The sequence below is a fragment of the Paramormyrops kingsleyae genome, chromosome 20 (assembly GCF_048594095.1).
Source record: "Paramormyrops kingsleyae isolate MSU_618 chromosome 20, PKINGS_0.4, whole genome shotgun sequence".
Lineage (NCBI taxonomy): Eukaryota > Metazoa > Chordata > Actinopteri > Osteoglossiformes > Mormyridae > Paramormyrops > Paramormyrops kingsleyae.
This window is the reverse complement of record NC_132816.1, coordinates 13690824-13716890: the sequence shown is the minus strand read 5'-3', so window position 1 is coordinate 13716890 and position 26067 is coordinate 13690824. Positions and strand designations below refer to the sequence as shown.

The 26067-nt window shown below is 39.4% G+C and overlaps 2 protein-coding genes across 3 annotated transcripts; both read right to left on the bottom strand.

The window, feature by feature from the left end:
* Positions 1-6801: 6801 nt before the first annotated feature.
* On the bottom strand, positions 6802-20871 carry chata (choline O-acetyltransferase a). Of its 2 annotated transcripts, none has more exons than XM_023842350.2 (15): positions 20625-20871; positions 20073-20193; positions 17578-17769; positions 16714-16832; positions 14768-14821; positions 14485-14665; positions 13166-13343; positions 12194-12363; positions 12010-12110; positions 10944-11072; positions 10471-10593; positions 9662-9797; positions 9316-9378; positions 9071-9208; positions 6802-8948 (listed from the first exon to the last, which is right to left on the bottom strand). In XM_023842350.2, the coding sequence occupies exons 2-15, from the start codon at positions 20118-20120 to the stop codon at positions 8685-8687; spliced, it is 1896 nt and encodes a 631-aa protein (XP_023698118.2). In that variant the 5' UTR covers positions 20121-20193; positions 20625-20871; the 3' UTR covers positions 6802-8684. The 2 variants fall into 2 exon arrangements, with proteins under 2 accessions (XP_023698118.2, XP_023698117.2); XM_023842349.2 differs by having other exon boundaries at positions 9656-9797; positions 20625-20869.
* A 1277-nt stretch (positions 20872-22148) lies between these two features.
* On the bottom strand, positions 22149-24778 carry slc18a3a (solute carrier family 18 member 3a). Its single transcript, XM_023842351.2, has one exon. It carries the CDS (start codon positions 24232-24234, stop codon positions 22669-22671), a length of 1566 nt encoding a protein of 521 aa, XP_023698119.1. The 5' UTR covers positions 24235-24778; the 3' UTR covers positions 22149-22668.
* Between the last annotated feature and the right edge of the window lie 1289 nt (positions 24779-26067).

The following is a 26067-nucleotide window of genomic DNA, read 5'->3' as shown; positions in this document are numbered from 1 at the left end:
AAATAAATCAAGAAAAACAAAAAGTGATTTCTGAAATGCTTTATTTTCATTGCTCAGTGAATGGTCTCCTTTTGTCTGTTTGCACACTAATCAGCACCAGCCCCCCCCCATCCCATGCTTGGCCGAGACACATCTCACAGCTGTCCCAGAATGACCTGTGTCAGCCCGGCAGGGGGTGCAGCTCTCCAATATCTGCATATTTCCACCCATTAGTTTACACTCATGCAAGCCTGCTATTTAAATAGCACTTGACTGGTTCATTATTAATCAGAGCTTTTTGTACACAATTACAAATGGTCTTGAGGGTATTTCCCTTCTCAGGTAATTATTGCTTCTATTAGTACTTTCTTGTTGAGATCAATTGCCAAATTAGTTATTTGAGCTAATTGCAAGATAATTACTATTTTACAAGGCAGCTCCCAGGTAACGAACGAGGTCTGCTCCTTAAGTCTGTCTTTAAGTCAAATTTGTAGGGAAGTCAGAAAAATATATATTATAATAACAATAATAATTATTATTATGCAGTGATAAAAAAGGAACTGCATATGGTACTGAACTGTACCTCCACGAAGTGCTGTAGCAGCACAATGTTTTCACGAGCGTCACAAAGTAGAGCGCACTTTCGTTATTACGAAGCATTGAACTTAACCCAAATTTGAAAAAAATAGGCTTTACGGCTGTCCATTTGTTTGTACAAATTGTCTGTAAGTCAAGTGTTCTTAACCCGAGGGCCGTCTGTATTCCGGAAACTATACACACAGTTTTTTTTTTGTTCCTCTCTACCTAGATGAAGTGGAATGGGTACTACCGTAAGTTTTCTTATTCATGATTTTTTATGGAATTTACTTTTCAGACATACAGTACATTTTTCCACTGCGCAAGGGTTTTAAGGTTTTTTTTTTTTATCAAGTGAGACATCGTCAGCTTACAACATGAAAACAAACTTCTTCACCTCTGAAACAGCAGGTCAACACCGACTGCTTGGCTGACATCACTGGAGTCAGATTTTATTTATATTTTTTTATTTGAAATAGCTCACACAGTATTTTATATGTTGATAGAAAAAGCCGTTTATCTCAGGGAACGTTTGGAAGACTCTGGAACAAAGTCCGCGACGCCAAAACCAAGAACATGGCTGACCTTTGCTGTAGTGAAAACATATGGACAATTTTGCTTTTCCTTGAAGCCTGTGTTTAATGTGTGCTTTCCTTGGCACCGCCATAGGACTAACAGTAAGAGCAGCGTCATCATATTAGCCGCCTGGTCCACAAAAGAACCATTTACTGGCCCTGGGACGTGTGACGTCAGTGCGGGATGCCACGTGTCTCTCTCTCTCCCACTTCATACACAACACGCCACTTGGCTATTATTTCGAAATGCTATTACTGCTCCGCTCATTTAAAAGCATCATTATGGGTATTTTCATTTACTTCTCCACTGGGAGCACAGCAGACGGGGTGCGGAGTTGGATTGCGGCCAGATGTGTAACACCTGCCAGGTAGATTCAGGTATTATGGGGACAGATTGTGTTATGATCCAGAGAGCCTGAGAGAAACTAAAAATGGATCTTCAGCAATGAAAGCCTGCATTTCTGTGTTAAAACTTACCAGTCAAGTATCCATGAGGAAAAGAAACAATAATGGGTCCAATAACCAATTTAGTTTTACTATATTTGCATAGTGTCCTTTTAATATATGCATACATACACAGTGAGTAGCAATTTCACCTTAAACGGGAAATTTCCTGTTTAAGGTGAAACAGGTCACGTGGTCAATTTAAAAAAAATCCAGTTACTTAATTATCAAGCTAAAAGTGATGCGTCAAAAGTCTTTCATTTCATTTCACTTTTCCCTCAGAAAGTATCTCTCTCAAGTGGTAAGAGATGAGGTCAGGTGTGTAATTTCATGGACGGCAGCAAATTAAGTGACATTTATCACAAGTGACGCTAGCTGAAATAGCTTCCGCAAAATCGCTTTATCGAATATGACTGTATTGCCAGGACATATTAAGCTAATCGTTGTGCAGTTCATTTTCCAGTTAAAATGAAACAGAGCTTTGAATATTGGGAATGGTGTAAAACACAGAACTGAATTGGTCATGATGGGTGCATTGTAACAGTGTTAAAGTTTTGTAAGTATGTTTTTACTTTATGGTGATCTTAAAAACTCAGTTATATGTATAGAAATACTTACATTTCCTTCAGCAGTATTTTCTATTTTCATTTTCATGACACTGCAGTAATTCTAATAATTACCTAAATATGCTTCTCCAATGCTGGGCTGCATTGACATTATGTTATACCATATTATATAATGCCATATCTAATTAATAGCATATTTCATACTTTCCAAGGGCCTGTTCTGTCACCCTGAGTCCCCGAATTAGGGTAACCCAACTGAAGCTAGGAGACTGCGGAGTCTCATTCATCTCTTGAGGTCAGAAAAAAACAACCTTTCTATGCCTGTCCCTAGGGTTAGTTGGCTAACCCAAATTTGGAGAGTTAGGGTGACACTACTGGATGTTGGAAAGTATGAAATATGCCATTAAATCGAGTTAACCTGTGGTTTTCCGTTTTTATGATTGCTTAGGGCCTCATAAGGGGAAACCACACTTTAGCTCAACCTAATCTGTTGTGTCACCCTACCTCACAAATTTAGGTTTAGCCAGCTGAAGCTGGGATTACAGTTACGAAGATTAAGGCTTTTTCAAACATCAAGACCTGTTTCTATGAGTTCAGGACGACTGTATAATGGGAAGTTTAGCTCATTTTAATAGCATATTTCATATATTGCAACATGGGTGTTCTGTCACCTTAACTTAGTTCAGCCCGTCCTTATCACGGGAATCTACTGTCTAGTTCAGTTTAATAGTATATTTGGTAACTCTTTACATTAACTGCACCTTCATAATGTTTTTATATTGCATTCATATAACGTTCAGTGCACCTTTATAATTTATTCATTAAGTATTCATAGAACATTCATAAACATCATGTATGTATACCTCAACATCCTAGCATCTCTTAACAGCTGTAATATACATTAATAACAAACATTATATAATAATAAACATTATAATTGTATAATCATGTAATGTTTGTTTATAATGTATATTAAAGCTGTTAAGGGATGTTAGGATGTTAAGGTGTACTTGCATGCTGCTTATGAATGTTCTATGAATGCATTATGAATGCATTATGAAGGTGCACTGAATGTTCTATGAATACATAATGAATGCATTATGAAGGTGCACTTAATGTAAAGCGTTACCGTACATTTCATACTTTATAACAACCTGTCGTGTCACCCTAAGTGCCAAATTTAGCTTTAGCCAACTGAAGCTAGGGATAGGTTTAGAAAGGTTATGACTTTTGCAGACATCAGAAACAGTTTTTATGATTGTTCAGGGCCCCCGTATAAAGGGAAACCACAGTGTAGTTTGATTTTAAAAACATATTTGCAAGTATTCTTAGATGTTGTCATTGACCTGACAAAGAGTCCAAAAAGTTCTCTCATGCATAAAAGCATGGCAGTTAAAATCCGTCCCAATTAGGAACCAAGACTTTGTATAACATGCACCCTGGTAACTGTCTCTGTGGAATACCTACTATGTAAATGCCAAAAAAGGTTATTATCAGGGCTTTTTTGTGAAGGAAACAGACGCCCTTAGTCTACTTTAATTGAAGGATTTGAAGACTGGCAGTTTATAACAGACAGTGGTATTTTCTATGAATTTCTTAAAATGTCATGGTCTAAATAGCAGAGTTGCCTGGCTGTGAAACTGTTTTCAATAATTTATTGTTAAAGTAAATGTCAAGATGAGCTAAATCAAAAGTATCTTAAAATCATGTTGCAATCTAAGCAAGCGTCATATTAAATGTGTTTGACTGCACCAGGTCAATCAATCACATTTTTTTGTGATATATCACGTTTTTACTATTGAGTAGTATGCATTAAATAATAAAAACACATCTAATCATAGCAAGGTATTTCTTTCTAAGAACCTTACATTTTCATTAAATGTATAAAACATTAATACCTGTATGATGCCAGAGTTGGGTAATTCAGGTCCAGAGAGTAAAAGTCCCGACCGGGATTTTATTTCAACCAAACAGTTGAGTGGTTGGTTGAAACAAAATCCCGGTCTGGACTTTTACTCTCTGGACCTGAATTACCCATCTGTCTATGATACTTACCTTGAATATAGGCCAACAAAATGATTCAGTCTTGTATTTGATGGCCTGGTATCCCATCCAAGCTATACTCCGGCATTGTGTCCTGTGCTGTCTGGATAGGCTCCAGGCGTCCATGTGACCCTGATCAGGATAGCCAGTTGGATGATGGGTGGATGAAGGGATGGATAATACAGTCTTGTAGCCCAAAGCTGAGTCAGACTGTAGTACTGACTGTAACCATGACTTTTGGCCTGGAGGTGGAGCGTAATGTTTTCTTCACCCCATGACTGGAGAGCTTCAAAGTTTTTCTATAAAAATAGGTATAAAAATGCAAATCATTTGCTTATATTTCTTTCTTCTTCTTTTTTTTTAACTTTATGTAGTTTATAAAATAAAGCATTGATGTATGAATCTGCTGATTCTTACACAATAGTTTTCATTTATTATAATAAAGGCTTATATGTTAAATTACAAAGCTAGCTTGGCATCGTTAGCACTAATTATCAATAAAACCAGCTAATTGCATTTCAATTTAATGTGCAATCAGATGTAACAAGCAATGAATCATTGATAATCAAATTTATCAATTAGCTGTCTCAGAATTATTAATCTTCCACTGAACAACAGTTGCTACAGTGTAAAGTAATTCTTCTGAATTAGCTCTGTGCATAGTAAGGATGCAGACACCAATCACCTACAATAAGGGCGTGGCCTGTATGAGGGCTCAACAGTACACAGCGATTTCATTGGCTGGATTTATACACCCTGTGATGAAATTGTTTTATCATTTTTTGTTGCAGGGACATGACAAAGGATATGTCTACCAGTGTCCATCCATGTATTTACTGAGAGAGTGGATAGCGAAGTATGCTAACTCTCAAAGGATTAGCCAAGAAAACACGTAACACAACATATATACAGTTTTACAGTCAGATGGGGGACCTTTAAGTAGACATAATTAACACCGAAATGCTAATACATTTGAGAATTCTTTAAGTGTTAAATGCAGCATCTGTGCTTCATGTGGCTATATCATGTTACAAATTCTCACAAATTCTGTTGGCGAGCCTGGAATGAGCTGACAGCTGTAATGCTGATTGGTCATTACTGAAAATCAAGGTGTCATGTGGACTTTTTTGTGAGATCACTCTAGAAGCGCAGTATTGATGTAAAATTCAGAGACGTCAGCGAAATCATATTCGGATTCACTCAGCTGATTTGACGGGGAAGGCAGAATGAAACAAACACTTTGAGTCTATTGGCGTCTCTCTGTGTCACGGTAGCTGATCCTGTTATCTAATTAGGCCAGAACTCCCATGGGTTTGGTCTGTTGCAGAGCACTGAATGGTAACTGGATGTGAATCGGGAGCTTTTATTCCAATCATTAAACAAAAAAAAAGTAGAAGATGTGATGCCCCTGTCTTTATTAATTAATTGTGTCCGCAGTTTTATTAAATGCTTCTCTGAAGCTGGTTCATAACGTGTGGGTACTATTGAGGAGAATTTGTAACATGATATAGCCACATGAAGCACAGATGCTGCATTTAAACAGCAGTGTAACATTTGTTTTCCTGGCAAAGGTAGATTAAGTTATTTAAAATGAACCACATTATGTAGTAGCAAATGAAAGGTAATATGACTCCTTGTGCTGAAGATGTGGTTTCATGGCATTATAAACAACGGTGTGAATAGGACAGGCTGAAGGCAATGTGTCATTGCATTCAGGATCCATCCGTCCATTCAATTTCCTCACCACTTTGCAAGTGAGAATGAAGCTTATTCCAAGAATGGATGCCAGTCATTTTTAGGACACTAGCGATAAATATTCGTATAGATATTGTACAGATATAAATATTGTACAAGCCACAATACTTGGCACAGTACTAAGGTGGCTGACCTCGACCAAGGTGTGCAGCTTCACACCCATGAATAGTGTCACACAAACAATGCCTTTTAAACCTTAAAGTCGTCTCATTAGCTTTGCCTTATGCACTTATTTCTGTTTTCCTGGACACAGCTTGACTTTACTTATAAGGTGTAATAACCCCCTGTCACCCAGAACCTTCTATTTACTCTTGCATGAGGCTACAAAAGCAATTTTTTATTTTTATTGTTTATGATTTGCAACATTGGAAACCCCCCCCCCCCCTCCCCAATTCTAACGATAGAAACAAAACTGGTGCCCTGTAAATTTTTCTTTCTAAATTACTCCTGAAATTGCTGTCGTACAGTAGATTGAATCCCCCCCCCCCCCCCCCCCCCCTTACTGTCTTCTGTGCTCGATAAAATATGCTGGACAATTTAATGCATCTTGCGACAAATTGTTGACAACCATTTTATGGTCTGGATCGGAAAGGAAGCAGACGGAGTTGCAGAGGAAATAGGGCTGCGACCTTGCATGCTCTGCTACATCAATAACGTTACTCTCCTCTATTGATTAAGTGTGCGAGACTTGGAGTGATACATGACTCTGACACTATATGGACCGGCCATCGTGCTCTATTGACAAATTCACATCAGGATTTTCGTTCAAACCACATACAGTGGTTCATCATGGGATATTCTGGTGTCATACATGACAAAGTAGGGAAAGCACCCTTTGTCAAAGTAAATACAGTTTTCATAAATCACAATAAATTTCATCTTTATTTTCAATGTTTTCAATGTTGCACAGTATGACAATATACATTTTCACATTTCATACAATACTATATCTCTATACACATTATACTCTAATGTAGTATTATTACATATATTTCAATTAAAATACATCTAATAACTTAATATGACATGTAATGTACAAAAATAAAGAATAAAAATACTATGTTTTCTCTAAAGATCACAGTTTTAAGGTTTTTATCTGCAACATTCAGAAAGACTTATTTTTTGTTATTACAGATTTGGATAATATCTTGCTGGAGACTGGATCTATCCAGAAATAGACTGCATCATTCAGAATAGTAATACTGTATCCCTTGCTGGAGTGGAACAGTTTATGGTCTACAATATAGATGATGAATCTGAAACATCTGTATGTCCAAACCTGACTAACAGGCAGTCATTTTTCACAAGTTAATTGAAATCGTGAAAAGGATACTATTAAAAAGTATTTGGCACTATGGGAGAAAAATCATGTGGGTATATATAATATACATAAAGTGCATTTTATGTATTTATATACATAAAATGTACTAAATATGACATACATATGTGGTGTTCATTTCCACAGAAACCATCACTATTTTAAATGAACATCTGCATATACTGAAATATTTGACGTTTGATGAGCATATTTGTGTACGTATATGTTGAGCATGTGTAACTTATATTGAATGTTCACACGTTTCACTTTGATTAATCTTGAAGTGTTATGGAAACAGACATTTCTCTACTTTGTTTTACTTGCGATATTCAACACAAATTGTAATACCACTTTTTACTGCAACAATATATGTACTTTGGCATAAACTTCTGTTTACTGACTCACAAAATACTAAAACTTCTAAAATATATCAGCTAATATATCAGCAGGTAATATCTGTCTACTTTTTATTTTTTCTCTTATTGCATAGATTTCATTTAATAATTATATGTATTTTGTTACAAAGCAGTTCCTGTACTTCAGTAAATAGTAGTAAGTTAATGATTAAGTTATATGTTGTAATATTAATATAATATAGTATTAATATATATTTATAGTAATTTATTTTGTGATCTTTTCTTTATTACGCTATTGCCACAAGTATCACAGGTAAACATTAACAGTAACATTTAACATTTTAGCACGTTTAACACACATTTAACACACATCGTAACAGAACAGCTATTAAAATGACAGAATCTGATTATGATAAAATACTATTTGATGAGACATTACTTCAGCGTTTGCTGAAGTGTAATAAACAGCACAATATTAAAAAAAAACAACTTACTGACAATAAATTTCAAATTCTTTACATTAAAGGTAAGTTTCTCGTCAAGGTGCAACATGAAAGTGCAAGTTTTTGTTAGACTTTACTGGTCTAACCTTAGCAGTTTTTCTTGTCATTTGAAGTACCATGTCAAAGTCGCCTGATTATGATTTAGAACTTTCAATTTTTCAGGGTCACGGGACCCAAGGAGTCTACCCAAAGCAATGGTATACCCTGGATGGGATATTATAGACAATTATAAGATGTCAGTTAACCAAATTGCATATCTTTGGAATGTTGAAGGAAACTTGAAAACCTGGAGGACACCATGGGTTCAAACCCTCAACTCCAGAGGTATGAAGCAACAGTCCTGCTTACTGAGCCATTATGAATCCCATATATAGACATATTTGGTATGAAACAGATATTGATTTATTAGGAATGATTTGATATGGTCCTTATATCTTTTAGTGGTTGGTCCATATTTATGTAGATACTGGATTAATTGTGTCTAAACCAGAACAACTACACAACATGGGCAGCTACAGCGTAGTGTTCATGTGATTGGTTGTGGTGAGGGGGGTGTGTCTACCCCCCCACTATGGCTTACTTCCATTTCTCGCAGTGGCGCCATCTTTCGGGGCGACGGGCTTTGCTGCTGTGTTCTGTTTGCAGCACAGGTCCCTCATGTCCAGCAAGCCTTCCTCCAGCGCCTTGATGAACACGGCCGAGGACGTCTCCACGCTCTCCCGAAAGCTGGACACGCAGAAGATGATGTGATCTGACTGAGGGTTGTAGCAGGTGCCATAGCCGTTGGGCACCACTGGGCCGTAGCAGCAAAACATCTCCACTGTGGTGGGGACCTGTGGAGAAGGGGATGCTCCGTTGAGTTGGCTAGATCATGGAAATCATTAAGTAAGACCTGCAGGTTCCTCTTCCAAACATCAAACAGAGTCAGACCAAAAACTGTGAGAGATAATCTCACCTGGCTTGTGGAAAGAATGAACTTATTGCTGGACACGTATGTCTCGTCTGAGAAAATCTCAGGCTTTTCCACGTTTAACTCCTCCGCAATCTCCCGCAGGCCGAGCAAGTGATTGTCTATAGCTTTTCCAGTAATTGCCTTTAAGAGGACAGAGTAAAGCTGACGACTGGCAAAGACCAGGACCATGAAGTTTAATTACCTAATGCAGAATGCAAACAACAGTCAGTGCAAATGCTCATACTTACTAAGATGGTATAATTAGTCTGAGCAGAAATTGCATCCCAGAGTTTTTTCATCTTTTCAGCATCCTGGAAAGAGGAGACCAACTCAGTATTTTCATAAAAACATTGTCATGAAGGTGGCACAGAGAATATATGAAAGCACCACAGGTGGACTGTCTCCCATAACAGTAAAACACATGTGACAAATGGGAGGTAATATGTATACCAATGTGTCGGGGGTGGGGTGGGCTGCAGGAGGAGGGGCTTACATCACTGCTCCTCATTTCCCAGATTTGGAGCACCATGGTGAATGAGATCAGGGGAGATACACAGTAATTGGGAGTAAGTAAGAAAAATGGCATACGGGTACCGCCGCCTTCCCATCCGTCATGGATTTCACAAAGGCCAGGACCTCCACTGTGGCCGAGCGGATGTTGTCCACCCTGCCTTCTCGGAAGCGGCGGATGGACGCGCTCTCGTAAGTAGGCACAGTCCTTCCTTCACATCTGAAGGCACACGGACACAACATTTAAAATTAAAGAGGCACACATTAACATGTACTTTGTCAAAGACATGCATTCCTATCATCTGAAAAATAATGTAGCACAATTCATAGAATATAAACCTTGTGTTGTCTTACATGTTCATTTTTTAATATGAAGCACATCTCAAATTACTAGCTATTAATCGCTTAATTCAGTGTTTGCCAATACGGTCCTTGGGGACCCACAGACAGTCCACGTTTTTGCTCCTACCGGGACCTGGGATGGAGCAAAAACAGGGGGTGCCCGGCAGTGAGTTGTGATGGATCAAAAATATGGACTATCTGTCAAGCATAATTACGAATGACAAGACTGGATATTAATACTGAGTAACTGCTGTCAGTGTAGTTCCCCTGTGTGTATAAATAAGCAAATGCAGTGGGCATTACCTGTAAAATGCCAGTTGCAGTGCCATCTGTATGTATAAATAAGCAAATGCAGTGGGCATTACCTGTAAAATGCCAGTTGCAGTGCCACCTGTATGTAAAAATACGCAAATGCAGTGGGCATTACCTGTAAAATGCCAGTTGCAGTGCCACCTGTATGTAAAAATATGTAAATGCAGTGGGCATTACCTGTAAAATGCCAGTTGCAGTGCCACCTGTATGTATAAATATGCAAATGCAGTGGGCATTACCTGTAAAATGCCAGTTGCAGTGCCACCTGTATGTATGCATCTGGGCTCATTTTCTGCTTCTTGATGAATTCCTTTCCGTAAGCTTTAAACTTGAAAACGTCCATGTCAAGGCTTCTCACCAGTCTAAGGAAAATGTGAAAAGTGTTTGAGGATTTATATAAGAAATCAAAATTGATTTTATCGGAAGGGTAGCCACTGTGTAATTCTGTTACTGTTTCAGTTAGGGATCTCACAGTGATAGATACTGGGATTGAGCCAGTGGGCTGTCTATGAAATGGTGGTGGTGCTACGAATGCACTTCAAGTGCATTTTCAGTCAGACTCCGTCCGTTCAAAATTTGCAAAGCAATTTTTTTCACTTGTAGGTGGTGGGAGCAATGTCAGTAGGGGACAGATGTTATAAATGAAAAGGGGCTTGCTGTGAGGACAAAGAGTGCAACTGCAATCAGTGTCGGCGGGGGGGGGGGCACTTACCTTTGGAGCTTGTGAGCTGAGGATGCCAGGCGCTCCTGGATCTCCGGGGAGCATTTCCAGTGCAGCCTACGGGGGGTGTGCAGATTCGTGATGCTGGATGCCCTCACCAGCTTTGAGGGGCTTCCTTTCCTGTGGGGAGGGGGTTCAAGGTTCAGCATTGTTTTTCTGTTCAAATTTTCTATTCTAGGAGCTGTGCTGTACAGGGTCAAGGAGGGTCCTGGGCACTAGTGGGGGGGTACAATGGAGAGAACGCCAGCTAACTGAAGGGCAAATTTCCAAAAATCCATTTTCATGTTGAGATGAGATGACCAATGTCAGGCTTCCTTATAATATGTTACAGCACTGGGAACCAAAACTCAGTCAGTCCTCATGTAATCCAATGAAGAACCTTCACTGAATTTCAAAGTCCATCGGAATGGTACTTACTTACAAACTGACCCTGCCATGTATGTTGTGAACTGAATACGTTTTGGAAATTTAACCTATTTGATCAATTTAACCACACTACATAATCATTATGCCGCAGAAGGAAAACCACATAACAGGGATAACATGTAAACTCCATACACAAACACACTCAGACACAAACACACACATACACACACATGCATACAGGTTTGTAATTATATCTTTGTGGGGACTAACCATTCATTTGCATGGGGAAAACTCTAATCCCAACATGACGACCTTAACTCCTACCCAGCCCTGGTTAAGGTTACTTACCATAAGTAACCTTAACCAAAAAAAATACGACATTTTTAGTTTTTGATTGCAGTCACAGATTTAAAAAAAAATGTCCCCACAAGATCAAAATAGCGAGTTTTTATCACATTGTGGGGACACTTGGTCTCCATGAGGTCATATATACATGCTGCCCCCCCCAGTGGAGGCCGGAGACGAACCCCCACACCTTCAACTCTGAGCTGTCGTTCCAAATATTGTCTAATTCTTTCTATTGTCTAATGTCTTTCTAAGGTACAAATCCTATTACCAATCACTGAAAATCTTTAATTCCAAAAAAAAATAAAAAATAAAAAGAGCAAATGGCTCTTTCCTTCCTGCTTACATGTATTTCAGCAGGTATTCCGTGCATTGCACGAGGACGATTCCTTCAAAGGGGGAGTGTTCACAGATCACGCCACAAGCTCCATCTGCCCCTACAACAAACTGAAGCACAGATTCCACCTTAATTTTCATGCGACTGGTTTCCATTCACCTGACAAGTGACTGGTGGCTTTTAGTTCCCCTACCTGCATTGGCTTGTCATACCAGCGATTGCCCCCATTCTTCTGGTGGCCTGCACCGTGCAGCATCTGCAGGGCTCTGTTGGTATCCGTGAGCTCAGCTCCACTGGTGTCGTCCAAACATAACAGACATAGGGACCTCTCAATCATATCTAGTGAGTCCCTGTTGGTGGAATCTGAAGAGGAAAATAACATGTAAAAAGATGCACGCTGTCTGCTTCAACCTCAGGAATAACTTCACGAATGGAAAAAATACTGATTTGTAAAGCCATGCTTCAAGTGAATCTTGGGAGTAAAATATTACTGCCAGAATTATTCTTACTAAGGTTTTTGTTGCTTTATCTATTTCAGCTAAATAGGTGACATTGCTGAACATTTTTAAGGTTTGGCTTAGTAGCTGGAAAGTGAGGGAAAATGTGTGTTGCAAGCAGGACATCTCTTGGACATGAGTTGGCCAGTTGCTGATACTCCTAATTTGGTCTTCCTGCTGATACTGCTGTTCAGAACAATAAGTGCAACAGGATGAAAAAGTAAACGATCATTATTCACCAGTTTGCTGTAGCAGTGAACTGGAAAGGAAGTTGCAGAAAAGGCAACTCTCAACTCATTAAACCAGTGCTTCGCAATGTGGTCTTCGGAGAGCCATATACAGGCCATGAAAGTCCATGAGCTCGGAGGGAGCAAAAATGTGGTCAGTCTGACAGGGAGCTCGGATGGAGTGAAAACATGGACCGACTGAGGGTTTCTGAGGATCGGATTGGGAAACGCTGCATCAAACTCATTAAAGATGAAAGGAAACAATCTTAGAGGATGGGGCAAGATGCAATAAGTGAAAAATTTGTTAAGGAGCTCCTGGGGACAGCCATCTGACCAAAATCTAGAACCTTTTCTTCACTAGTGACGTGCAGAGTGGCATCACACTTTGCCCAATAAAACTGATTACCATGGTTACACTTGTGTGCTACGCCACACTCGAACCTTTGATTAGCATGGCTCGGGCTTCGGCCCACTCTGTCCTTCCATCTGATGTGAGCAGACCAATCGGTGGGAGCGGCTCTTCTGTGTTTTCTGCCATCTTTACGATCTTCTCCAGCTGTGCCAGGAGGTCACTCTCATTGAGCCGGCGGAAGTTAATCACCACATCCAGCACGAAGAACTGTTGCAGGCAGACAATAAAGAACAAAAATAAGGATCGATATGAAAACTAGATGCACTCAGAATAGTAAAAAGTGTTAGTTATAATATCACTGAAGATTCTACATCTCTCATTAAAATTAACTCTAAATTTGGGCCTGAGCTTCATGTCAAACCAAACTATAATGTCAAAAATATCCATGACCATAGCCATAGCTATAAGCATAATTCAAACTCCGGCTAAAACCAAATGATAACAATAACCAAAATCCTAAACCTAACCATAATGCCAACCTGTCTCTAAATCTGATTCTTACTGTAATACCTCGTAATAGTGTGGACTTTTTAGTGAACACTTCATAGTGTACACTGTGCAACCCTCACACTAATCCTAGCTCCTACTTGTATGGCAGCCTTAAAACTAAACCTAACTCTAACCCAAATGGCAACCCTAACTCCAGCCGTAACCCTGACCCAACCCCTAGCTCCAAGCCTTATAGCAACTCAATCCCTAGCTCTACCCCCAATGGCAATCCTGACCCTGTGGATTTGACAATGACATATAAAGCAGTTAGCACTAAGAAGTTTATATATGGGAACTGTCACTTCACATCTGATCACAGAGAGGAGTTTTGTTCTACTGTCGATATAGTCTTGTGTAAATCTACTACGTTTAGATAGTTAAAGCCAAAGTTTGCATTGAACTTGTGGTTACATAATGAAAGAAAAACAAAGCTAGCGACTAGCAACTCAAGTTAGAAATATCAGTGACCTGCTCAGATAGATCTGGCTGCACCAATCAATTGTTCTCATGTCCCACAGCGACTCTTGAACCAGCTGACAGGTTCAATTAATTGTAATTTATTTACACCCCAGCATCTGATCAGAGATGGACCCATAGGACGGGGATTGATCACCCGCTCACGGATATTCAGGTAAGGCTTCTTCTTTTACCCAATCATTGTTGTGTGTCTTAGGAAGGCTGAGGTGTAAGTTTCCAATGGAATAATGGGAAGGCTGTCTACTTTCATACACTGGGATGTTTAGCCATGGTTTGAACTCATACAAATTTGAATTTCTCTTTCCATCAGTGAACAGCCACCCATATCAATCGATATATAATGGTTCCAAATTCTGTATCACTTTTCAGGAATGTTTTTCACCTGATTTTTACAAGCCACTATGATGTACTCTGGTTCTGGCATGACGCTGCTCGTCTGAGTGACAAGGGTGTCCTTCTTCAGTCCAGGGAGGCGGTAGGTTGTGAAAAGTCGATAGTATTGCTCCATGCAGAGCGGCGTTCCGGCTAGCTGGCCCCGGGCATAGTCCACAGGCAGGGACCGTCTGAAAAGCCACAAGCACATCAACTGACATGCCCGAAAGTGCATTCCAAACCGACCAGCACTATAGAAATGCGCACAGACAGTACCACGTGTTGGAACCTACCCATCAAGTAGACTCTTGTAGTTTAAAACCCCCGATATTAGATGAGCAGCAAATCTGAAACAGATAAAAACACAATGGATCTGAATACGTGTTACCAAAATGGCTGATTTTTATGCAGATTAGAGAAAATGTACTAAGCTTTTCTGCCTTAATACTTCTGCCTGTCCAGACTGCTGAAAGACTACTTTATCTACATAGCAGAGCCTTGGATCCAAGGTAACATACCTCTTTTTGAGAAAGCAGGGTTACACCATACCTGGACTGTCACTCCACCAACCACAGGATTTGAACCTACAACTATCTGATCACAGGTATTGCATTCTAAACAACTTACCCCCACACCACTCTATTATATGTTCTATGATTGTGTCCATTGCAGAGAATTACAAATTAACCAACCCACCACCCTTCCTCCAATAACCTTAATAACCTTAAAGCACCCAATACCCATCCACAGTCCTGGAAAACATTGTTCAGATATCAATAAAGCTTCCATTATGGACAGAGGTGCAGGGATAATTCTTAAGCTGCCAGAGTTCTATGACATCACCTGCAAGGAACGGCGCTATCTGGTCTATTTTTATAGATGTTTTTTTTCGTATGGTGCTGTACCCCTGACTGCAGTCATAAACGTCATTGTATCAAGGCCCATGACATGAAAATTGGGCTGCCTAAATACTCTGTTTATGCCACTGTTATTTACCGTGCAGTCAAATAAACAGCCCTGATGTCGCGTGAGCGCCTGCCTATTTGGACTTGCCACAGTGAGCTGCAGCCTACACTCTCATTCACCCTTCAGCCTCTCAAAATTGCCTGCGTAATTTAATTTGATGGGCTAGATTACAGGAGCGTAGCGGGGTTTGCTGTGTGTGACACAGAGGCAGAGTGTGTTCAGTTACAGAAAAAAAACAGACCTCATGTCTTATCTAATTCATCTGGTTGTAGTACACAAAGCCAGATCAATATAAATAAAGGCTTGACCACACCAATCAGAGGACATTAAACGAGTTTCCCGACTCATAAGGGTGCTCAGTGCTGTGCCTCTTAATCTTATAACAGTGTCTGTCATTATATTTAGCATTGCTGTCTCTGCTCCGGAAGTGTTCAGTTAATACTCCATAAAAACACAAAAGATAGTAAAGCATTATTTTTTATTACGGTCTAGCTAGTGACAGTGTATTAGTCCACGACATGTTGAATAATAACAATGATTTGCAGCACAGATGACTTTGGCGGGGTAAACCCTCTCTGCTCTTGCAAACAATGATCGTGGCATAACGATTAGGAGCAGAGCATGTCATAAATTGGAATGTAATTTTGGCAGATGTGTGGAGTAGGGATATGAGGACATGTTCATATTGGAAATCATGCACGGCATCATCACATTCCAGACTGGCAGAGATGGAAAGTTCAGGTTCGGAAAGTAAAAATCCAGACCAGGATTTTGTTTCAACCAACCAGTTGAGTATTCTGTGACTGTGACTCTTTATACTCAGCTGAACAAAATCTTGGTCTGGATTTCAGAACCTGAACTTTCCACCTCTGTATACTGACATATTACCAAAAAAAACTAAGAAAAAATATGAGGCTTTTCAAGTGCCCCGACAGTGAAAAAGAAATAATAAAGTCATATTTCTTAAACCAATTATAATACTAATAGCAGTGAGATTAAAAGGGGTATGTAGACTTCATTTCTTACAAATCAGTCGTAAGAAACCTAGTGAGAAAAATAAATTATTAATTGACTAAGACTGCACAACTGAGGTACTTGAGATGAGGCAGCCACACAAATAGTGAAAAGAGTTTTTTAACCAAAACAGTAGTGTATGAAAACAAATATGCCATCCGGTATATGTTAACCCTTATGTTAACCTTAATATTAGACACGAAATATCTAAAGGTATAACTGATTCACTTAGTCACTTTCATTTATTTATTTTTTTTACCTGAGTGAGTCACTACGATCTTTGAAAACTTGTTTTGGGAAAACCATGGCAGGACTGGAATTGATAGGTAGAGCCAGTCGGTTGCTCAGATACATGTCATCCAGCCAGTAGCTGTACACCTGAAACATATATAGAAAAGGGTTCAAGCATTTCCTCTATATCTGACCCTTACGCCACTAAATATTCCACATGGGGCATTTGCTGCCTGTTGTGCTCTGTTCTGAGGCCTTCAGCTGCGCTCAGCCAAATTGGATTTGAGCTTATGACTATGCTTGTAATAAAGATGGGTGGAAACTGCCCATTTGAGATGTGGCCTTGTGGGCGATTGAATAACAGAAATCCATCAACACTGCGAGATCGACATGTCTTTGTGAGTGAAAAGGGGAGTCAGAACTGCTTTTGAGACAACGGCGTTTGATAGAGCTTACAGCAGCTGATTAATCTTACGCCGATTGGTTACACTTACCCTGCTGATGGATTCTGGCTCCCAGAAATGATAAAAAATGGGATGGTTCTGTTCTTGCTCTAACCCTCCACTTAACTTGCCCCCTCTTTTGTAATGGTTTACAAGCATTGTGTCATCCCTGGGGAGCTGCACTCTCAATCACACTCAAGATAATTTATCGACGAATTGTAAACACGCTACTTAATGTTCATTAACCGATTGAGTGGATATGTGCGTCCTGGTCTCCAGTTGAGCCTCATTTCTGAATAGATATGGGCTTTTGTAGAAATAGTCAATTAGCCCATACCAGCACTGGTAGAAATAAAGATTTCAAAGAGCTGGTTTCATTTCATAGACCAGAAATGTCTCAGTCCTAATTAGATTAGTTGCTTTTATGCTTCCGGAAATGCAGTGTTTACCCAGTTGTCCGTTTTCTCTCTTTTCTCCATTAGCTTTTCCTGAAGGAACTCTCCTTGCCCTCCTGCTGCTCCAAACCTCTCCACAATGGCTTTGGTCTTCTTGAATTGCTCTGGTTTGACCAGGTGCTCCACACACTTTAGGTACATGTCCAGAGTCTGGTGCAAAGTTGGGATGGGTAGCTTAGGCAAGACCTGGCCAAACAAATGATAATTACGCTGAAACACTTTGGCAGTCACAATGAAATACAGATTAGGCAATTCTCAGTGCTGTACAGAAGCCTGTGCATAAGAACCATCCAATATATCAGTGTTTTCCAATCCGGTCCTCGGGGACCAACAGTCAGTCCGTGTTTTTGCTTCCTCCGAGCGCCCTGCCCAGCTGGGAGGGAGCAAAAACATGGACTCTCTGTGGTTCCCCGCGGACTGGATTGGGAAAAGCTGCACTATATTAATTTATCCCTGAATTCACTCTCCCGCCTCAACTGCTAAAGATTTTTTTCATACCTGAATTTTTGGGGCAGCGGTGAATTATTTATAAAAGTTGCTTGAAGACGAATGAAGAATGAATTTCAATGCTAATCAGGAAAAAATACTTCCCTTGCACATGGAAAAAAATGCAAATTAATGCAAATAATTTATAATTGAGTCAAGGGATTCACTCACCATACACACTAATATTCAATTTGCATTTGTTTTGCGGATATTCCATGAACATTCTTTGTAATACAAAACCATAATTTATATCGTGATTTTTTTCATAGTTTCAGTAATTTAATGTGAATTCATCATAATAGCAGCAATACATCATTTCTAATCTTTGAAATCAGATGGACACCAATAATGTGATGTCATTAACACAGCTGTCAAACAGCCCATGTTTGGCTTCAGTACGTGCATGAGCTCCTGTAGTTCAACACGCAGAGCATTGTGCTAATGTTACAAAGGTCATTGGTTTAAGTCCCCGGCTGCATGTGTAAATTGTAATCCTTCCCTCCACTGTAAATTGCCTTGGATTAAAATGTCAAAGAAATGTGTAAATTGACCACGTCACCCACAATTCAAAGTAATTCAATGATTTGCAATTCCATAGCAGATTTGGAGTTTCCAATTAAATCAATTAGAAAAAAATTGGGTTGAATTTGCAGTATTGGGTGACTCTTAGCTGTCACATTAAAGGCAACTGGAGCAAACTGAGTAATATTGCATTACCAAGTGCATGGCTAGGATTCAGTTTGTGTTATTGTGTGTATGTGAGTGAAGATGGCATTGCAGCCTCACAACGCCAGGGCCAGAGGATCAAATCCTGCCCCCACTCTGGATGTGCACGCTCTCCCCAATTCAGGTAGGTTTTCTCCAACTGGCTAATTGGTGTCTATAATTTGAAATAATGCCCCATGTGAGAGACCAGCAGGGTATACCAGGGTATACCCCACCCCTATAGTCTGGAATAGGTTCCAGGCTCCTTGTGACCCTGACTAAGAATAGCAGTTGGAAGATGATTGGACAAATAGCTTGTCAGTTTATACTACAATGCACTTTCAGTAGTCATTTCCCCCGCATAGAATTATGAGAAAGATAATAGAATGAGACTACATGTTAACTTAGAGCATAGATTTCATGAATGTGGTTGTTCTCTTACCTCTGTTTATAGTGACATGAAAAATGAAATGGTCCAATAACTAGTTTTCATATAAAAATAACAAAAACTGTATGAATGGCATCACATAACAGCTAAGGTCAAATAAATTCCTGAATATTACAAAATCTCTTGGCATCACAATATTTTCCCCATTTGAGTAAACAAAGCACAGTTTATCATCTTCATTAAACCTAATTTAAAAATTAGACGATATTCTATGACTGCAAAACAAGTGCCTGCATATACCTTATTGACTGGCTGCACGTTTTGGACGCCATTTTGGATTTGACTATAGATATTTTCAGAATTTGGACAAAATGTTTAAAATTAAACTCAACTTTTGAAACATTTCAAAGTAATAATGAAGCCAATTACCATTGTAAAGCACCAGGCTATAATATGAACCAAAAAATAAATAAAAAAAGGAAATAATAATAATTGTAGGTTTCCGTACTACATTACTGATATGATTTACTACTTTTTTAATGAACATGCTCATTAAATTGTCACATGTTGAAATTCAGAAGGTGTTTCTTCATGCATCTTTATACTGTAGCATTTCCAATTTCTGTTGGTGTTGTAAAGGCATTTTTCTAATAAATGGCACCACTTAGCCGGCAGAATGTGTCAGCAGCCGCATCTAAAAATACCTGCCGTTTACCAAACCTTTTAGTGACCTGATATGGGAAAACCATCTTCAAGAAGAAAGTATTGTGAAACTTTAAACATGCATTTAAACCTGTTCTATATCTTAAACGTATTAACTCTGCCTTTTTAAATGGAGAACATTCAGTGAATAATTAAAAAAGGAAAACAGTCTGAAATCAATCTGATTAGAATATAAGGCTGTATTTACATGGTGGTCCCCGTGACCTTTGGGTGACTCTTGTTCTAGAATGGGCATGCTGGATCCTGAAATGTATAGCCAAGAAGAGGAACCTCCGGAGCCTGTAAGCTGATGATAGTGCTCCGAATGGCTGTCCCATGGAGAAAGAAAACAAACAAACAAACAAACAAACAAACAAACAAACAAACAGCCTAAATAAATATTAAAGACACCACTCATGTTCAAAGTGACAAATCCCCCTAGTCAAACAACTTCTTCTGATTAAACAGTAAGTTAGTTTCATTGTTAAACTGATGACAGTGACATAAATCATAAAAACAGTGTTTTTTTCCTAAATATCACGCTTAGTACATTTAAAGAAGTCTTGCGATCGAAAAGCACCAACGATTTTCGTGAACACGAATTCACATGCAATGATTTGCGCTTCGTCTATACAAGAATTTTCTCATGGCGCTCAAGTGCAAGTGCACATATATGCATGTATGCCATTTTAACGCAGTGGCAATAGTACAACTTCATATTAGATATATCTGGAATGTAATCCTAGAAATGCCAGCTTACCTGAGCAACAGATGTCTGGTCTACTCTTCAGAAAGTCCAGATATTGCGCTAGATTGCATGGTCGGTAATACCCATGCCTACAAGCAAGATTCCGTGGCTGCAGCTTCAGGCGACTTGGACGAGATTTCTTCTCATTGGCATCCTCGTATCAGACTCATTGGTGACTAGGAGGCCTTACAGTGAGCTCAACAGATATGCGTGTAGGTGCTTCTCCCTACCTAACCCTGCATGCAAGAGACTCCTCCCACCACGACTCATTCGCGGAGCGCAGTTTCACACCGCTTTCTCTTACTGCTCACGTCAGACTAAAACTATAAAAACTTGTCCTGAAGCTATTAATATTACAGCTAGTTAGACGGCTGTATTTATTGTTATCAAAAGCAAAAAAAAAAGAAGAAAAAAGAAAAAAACAGTGGAAAGTTCTTTTATCCAAATGTTTTGGAAATTGCCTAATTTGGAAATACGATTCTTAACGAACCAGTTAATATAAGTAAAATGTAAACCCTGATACACTAGCATTTATGGTTGAATTAATTCACTGTAACGCACTATACTGTACTGAAGTAAGCATCGAATAACTAATCCTTGGAGGCATAGCCTGTTCGGTATATATATATATACATGTACGGGCCAGTGAATTCGCCGTTTACTTGTGATGTTGACTGTCGAAAATGATTAGGGTACCTGTTAGTTGAATTTTTTAACTGATTTATGTCAAACATGTAAATACGAGTAACAGATGGAAAAGCTGCACAAATTTTGCATAACGTTGCACAAGCTTGTTATAGTGATTAAGACTTACCATGACGTACGGTTCTTTTGTGATCCAAGAAAACCAACGGGACTTTTTTTTTCCACTAGATCCGATCCAGTGTGTTAATAAGGAAGTTCCATCACACTGAACGTTTTTTAGATTAATCGTCTTTGCTGAGTATTCATGCGATTTTAGCAGTTTTATGTCATCTTCACCTTACGGCTCATAATCGGAAACGCTAAATATATTGTGTGGTGAGATTTGATCTTAAAGTGCGATGTATATAGGATATATCTACATATATAACGTTTTGTTCAAATTTCCATTTATCGTTCAGTTGAGCGTCAGGTCCCCACAAAATATTGGAGTACAATTTTAATGTTTTCGAGAATGCACCGCTAAAATTAATAATTAAAAAATTGAAAGTAATTTCGTTAGTAAATTTAACTTATAGGGTAATCTACAAGCAAATTTGGTCCTAGCATATTCATCGAATATTTAATTAAACGTATCTAAATGAAACACTGAGATTCCTACGTTGGTCTGAATAAAATTACTTTTTTTATTTGGAATTTAGTTAGGACAGCCCATTGTAATTTTGCTTGTATGGTTATTTATAGTTTTCACATTATACCTTTAAATAGCCTACGAACAGCCGTACCTTTATAAACATTTCTACAAGCATACACATAAGTACAGTTGAAACTTTCTAAAAAATACACGTCATACATTTAAAATAAAAAAAACATATAAAAGATTCCAGACCTCCGTATTAATGCAAGGCTTTTTAATGACACATTGCATGTTGACAATACCAGCAAATAAGGTATATTGTTACATAGCATATAATGTAAAGAAAAATACATCTAATCCCTGTATACGAAAACAGTCACCGTAAACAGCCTCAGTTATTTATTTAGGCGGGATTCCCTGATTATGCAAATATAGTTTTTTTTTTTTTTAATACATTTACGTATTTACCTTTTTACATGTCTATACAATAGTTATTGATACAGTTTTCAATAACCGATAACCGTTCACAATACTTATATACATATATACGATTAAACATTTGACTCTAAATTTGTTCAGATACAATAAAATCAATAAAAATCAAACTGCTTAAAATAATTTCCAAAACTGAAAGAACTGGTTACACAATCATGATTAGGTGGTAAGGTATATTGCACATCAGTACGTTACATGGCACGTGTGCCTATTTTGTATTTTAGGTATAGTCGATTCCAGTCACCTAAGAGAACATATGCTGAATCATTTAGAGAGTTACTTTTAACTGTATTCAGGACCTGATAATTCTTCCTCAGAATATGACTGTGCCTGTCCCATAAAATCGTCAATGCCATTTTCATTTCCAGCCATGTAATTGCCAGAAGTGCTATAGCCCTTTCTCTTGCATTTGCGCTCTTCCATCTTTATGGTATCATACAGTCCCTGTGGCCCTTCTTCAAGAAGAACATTTCTCTCTGAATATGAGGGCTTCATCTGGCACACGTTTCTGAGGAGGAGCAGAGCGGGCGCGTACAGCACATTGACGAGGCCCATGCCCAAGTTAAGCTGGACAAAACCCAGGTAATGGACGATCTGGCCAGCGACGATGGGACCCATGGCGTACGCGACGGAGTAGGAGATATCCGCGATGGCGTAGACGCTGCCATAGACTGAGACGTGCCGCACATCAACCAGAAAGGCCAGCGTGGGCAGGAGAGCGGTGTCCACCAAAGCGATGCCGAAGCAGATACCGCACAGCGGGGCGATTAACTCTCCGAAGTTTTTGCAAGCCGGTACGGTGCAGGAACTCGCGCCGATTATAACCATACCGACGGCGCCGTAGAACCACTGCAAATTAGGATACTGGGCAGCCAGTTTTACAGTAATGTATACACCAAGGACATGGGGGAAGAATGCTGGCAACCACGTCAGTCCCATCTCCCACTGTGTGGCATTCATGGTGCTCTCCATCCAGTTGGCTATGGTGGGTTCCAAAAAGGCCAGAGGGATATTACACACTGTCAAGGCTCCGGCAACAACGGCTATATAGGGATCAATCATGAGTCTGTAAATAGGGGTGCCCACCGGCATGTTCTCTCTAGTCCTATTAGAAAAGGGTTTTATTACAGTTAAGAGCAGAATCCCGTCGGCTAAGCAGACGCACGCAAGCACAATAAACGGCACGCGTTTACCCGCAAATTCGTACAGGACGCCGCCGAAAGGAGGCGCCACCAGGCTGCCGAAGGAGATGAAGGCCAGCGCGATGCCGAGGGCTTTGCTCCGCTCAGCCTCCTCCGTGTATTTGTCCGCGATCATGGCTATTCCCGACGTATCTGCGAAGGCTGATCCGAGACCCTGAAGGCTACGCGCCGCGAACAGGGTGGCGTAGTTTTCGGCAAAGGCAAATATGCAGGTGGAGAAGAACATGACAGTGAGTCCGATCAAAAGTGGGATGTCGTATCCAATTCTGTCAATGAAGGTTCCCGACAAAGGGTTAACTAATAACTGCAGGATAGCTTTCGATGCAAAAAGAACTCCTATTTGTATGTCTAAGTTGTCTTTGGAGACGTAGGTTGTAGCGTTGATTGAAGAATTGGGACGCACAGGTGCATGGACGTGCTTTGACTTTTCATTCTGCAGATCAGCAAGGTAGTCTGGTATAATCGGCACAATAACCATATATAGCATATTATCTAACAAAAGAGCCACGCAAACAATTACTAAAATAATCCTTCTTTGTCGATTGGGGTCTTGCATAGCCGTGCCCAGCTGTTTAGTTCTTTCGCTCATCTCTGACAGTTTCACGGCCGCAGATTTCGCCAACCCGGCGGGTTCTTCCGAAGCCATCGCTCCTTGTACTTCAAGCAAACTTTCTTCTTCACGGTGACAGAAAAAAAAAATCACTTCACTTCTATGGTAAAACTAGGCGCACTTTGTAAACATTTACGTCTCTTTTTTCTTCAGTTAACTTACTCTTTGTGCGAGACTGAAGACGGCGGTGATCTTTCCTTTTATACGTTTGTACCGCAGTTCTTCATAACCGCTGCGCTTTTCTCCGTCTGGACTTCAGAGCGTCTCATTCTTGGTGTCCTCCGCTACTTCATCGTTTTTTTACAATGATTTTGACGTGGCTTTGTGCACTTCAAGTTATGGCTTCTCTTCCTTATCCTCCATATCAACTTATTGAGCAGTTCTTACTATTTTATAGACCTTCGGATAAGACGGCTTTCTTCCTCCAAGATGCATGCCGTCTGCCACCTGTAATACCGGCCGGTATGTTCGCATCTCAGCTCGGCAGCGCTTTTGTTGCCATTGGTAAGGATTGACTCGCACCTCAGTCCACCCTTTGCTTCTGTTTTCCCGTGTTTTTTTGCGAGGCTTGTGACGCACTACCAGCTTGCCCCCAAGTGGTTCCTTCGCCAGTTGCGTCTTTTATGCTAATTTTACACATGGACAATCCTTAACCAATAAGGGGAAAAAACAGTATATCGCTAAACAACCAAATGGGTAAACCCTAGAAAGCCGGAGACATCTTCTTGCTGACTGACGAGTTCACATATTCGAAGATTCTGAAAAATGTTTTGACTGTTAAGTACTGTGTTAATTATGTGCATTGAGATACATTGGGTTAAATTTCAATTTTTTCTGTAGTCTTCTAATAAATTTATTGGACGTTAAGTAATGTTATTGGGATCGGATTAAATTTGTCGTTTCCTGTAGTTAGTCTTCTTAGTTTATTATTAAATACTTTAGGACCAATTTAGAAAAAGGGACTTTGAAAAATATCATTCATGTTAATGTGTCGCAGTTATCTGCAGGACCAGTTAATCACGATTTTTGGCGCGGTCGATCGATGATTTCGCTGCGTAATGACTTGAGTCATTAGATTTGTCTGAATATTACTAGCATGGGTCCACGTTTTTATGTGTGTTTTGACTATTTCGTAATCATTCTTCAGACTTTGAGAACTGCATGTAATTCTACAGGAGGTATGTGTTAACAGTGATTTAGTTCTAATAAATGGTAACACAATCAATCAAAACTTATTTAGAATGAAGACATTTATACGAACTTATCTAGGCTATTTTACAAATACTCTCGTGTCCCCAAAAACCACCAGGATTTTAATTCAAATATCACAACTGATACGATACGTGCTATTGGGAAAAGTGGAAAAATCCAAGCTGTTTTGACACATATCAAGCGGAGATTTAACGGATTTTTAAACACCTTTGTTTTTATCAAGAAAAGAATTTTGAGGAATAAACGATTAACAAAAAAAGAGAACTCGTAAGAATGCATGACGACATGCAGTACACTTAAGCAACATAGTAACGTGCTTTATATGTGTGATGCGTAATCGTCACGACTAAAATTGCGCTCATTTTATTATTCAGTCGACTGCTGTGCACTTACTATTTCAGCACCACAAACAATTGGATAGCGCAAGAAATTCAATGCAATGGCGGCGCAGCTGGTGAAACAGAGCATTGCGATTCAAAATGCATGGTGATGGGGAAACTAAATCTAGTAAAATGACAAATGAACAGTATAAAAACGGCGCTCCCAAAGAATGTAAAAAGAAGATATTTAATTATTTGTTTCCCCGATTCATGCATTAAGTTTGTGCTACTAGAAATATTGTTCCGCTTCCGTTTTTATGGTTTCATCAATCTGAAC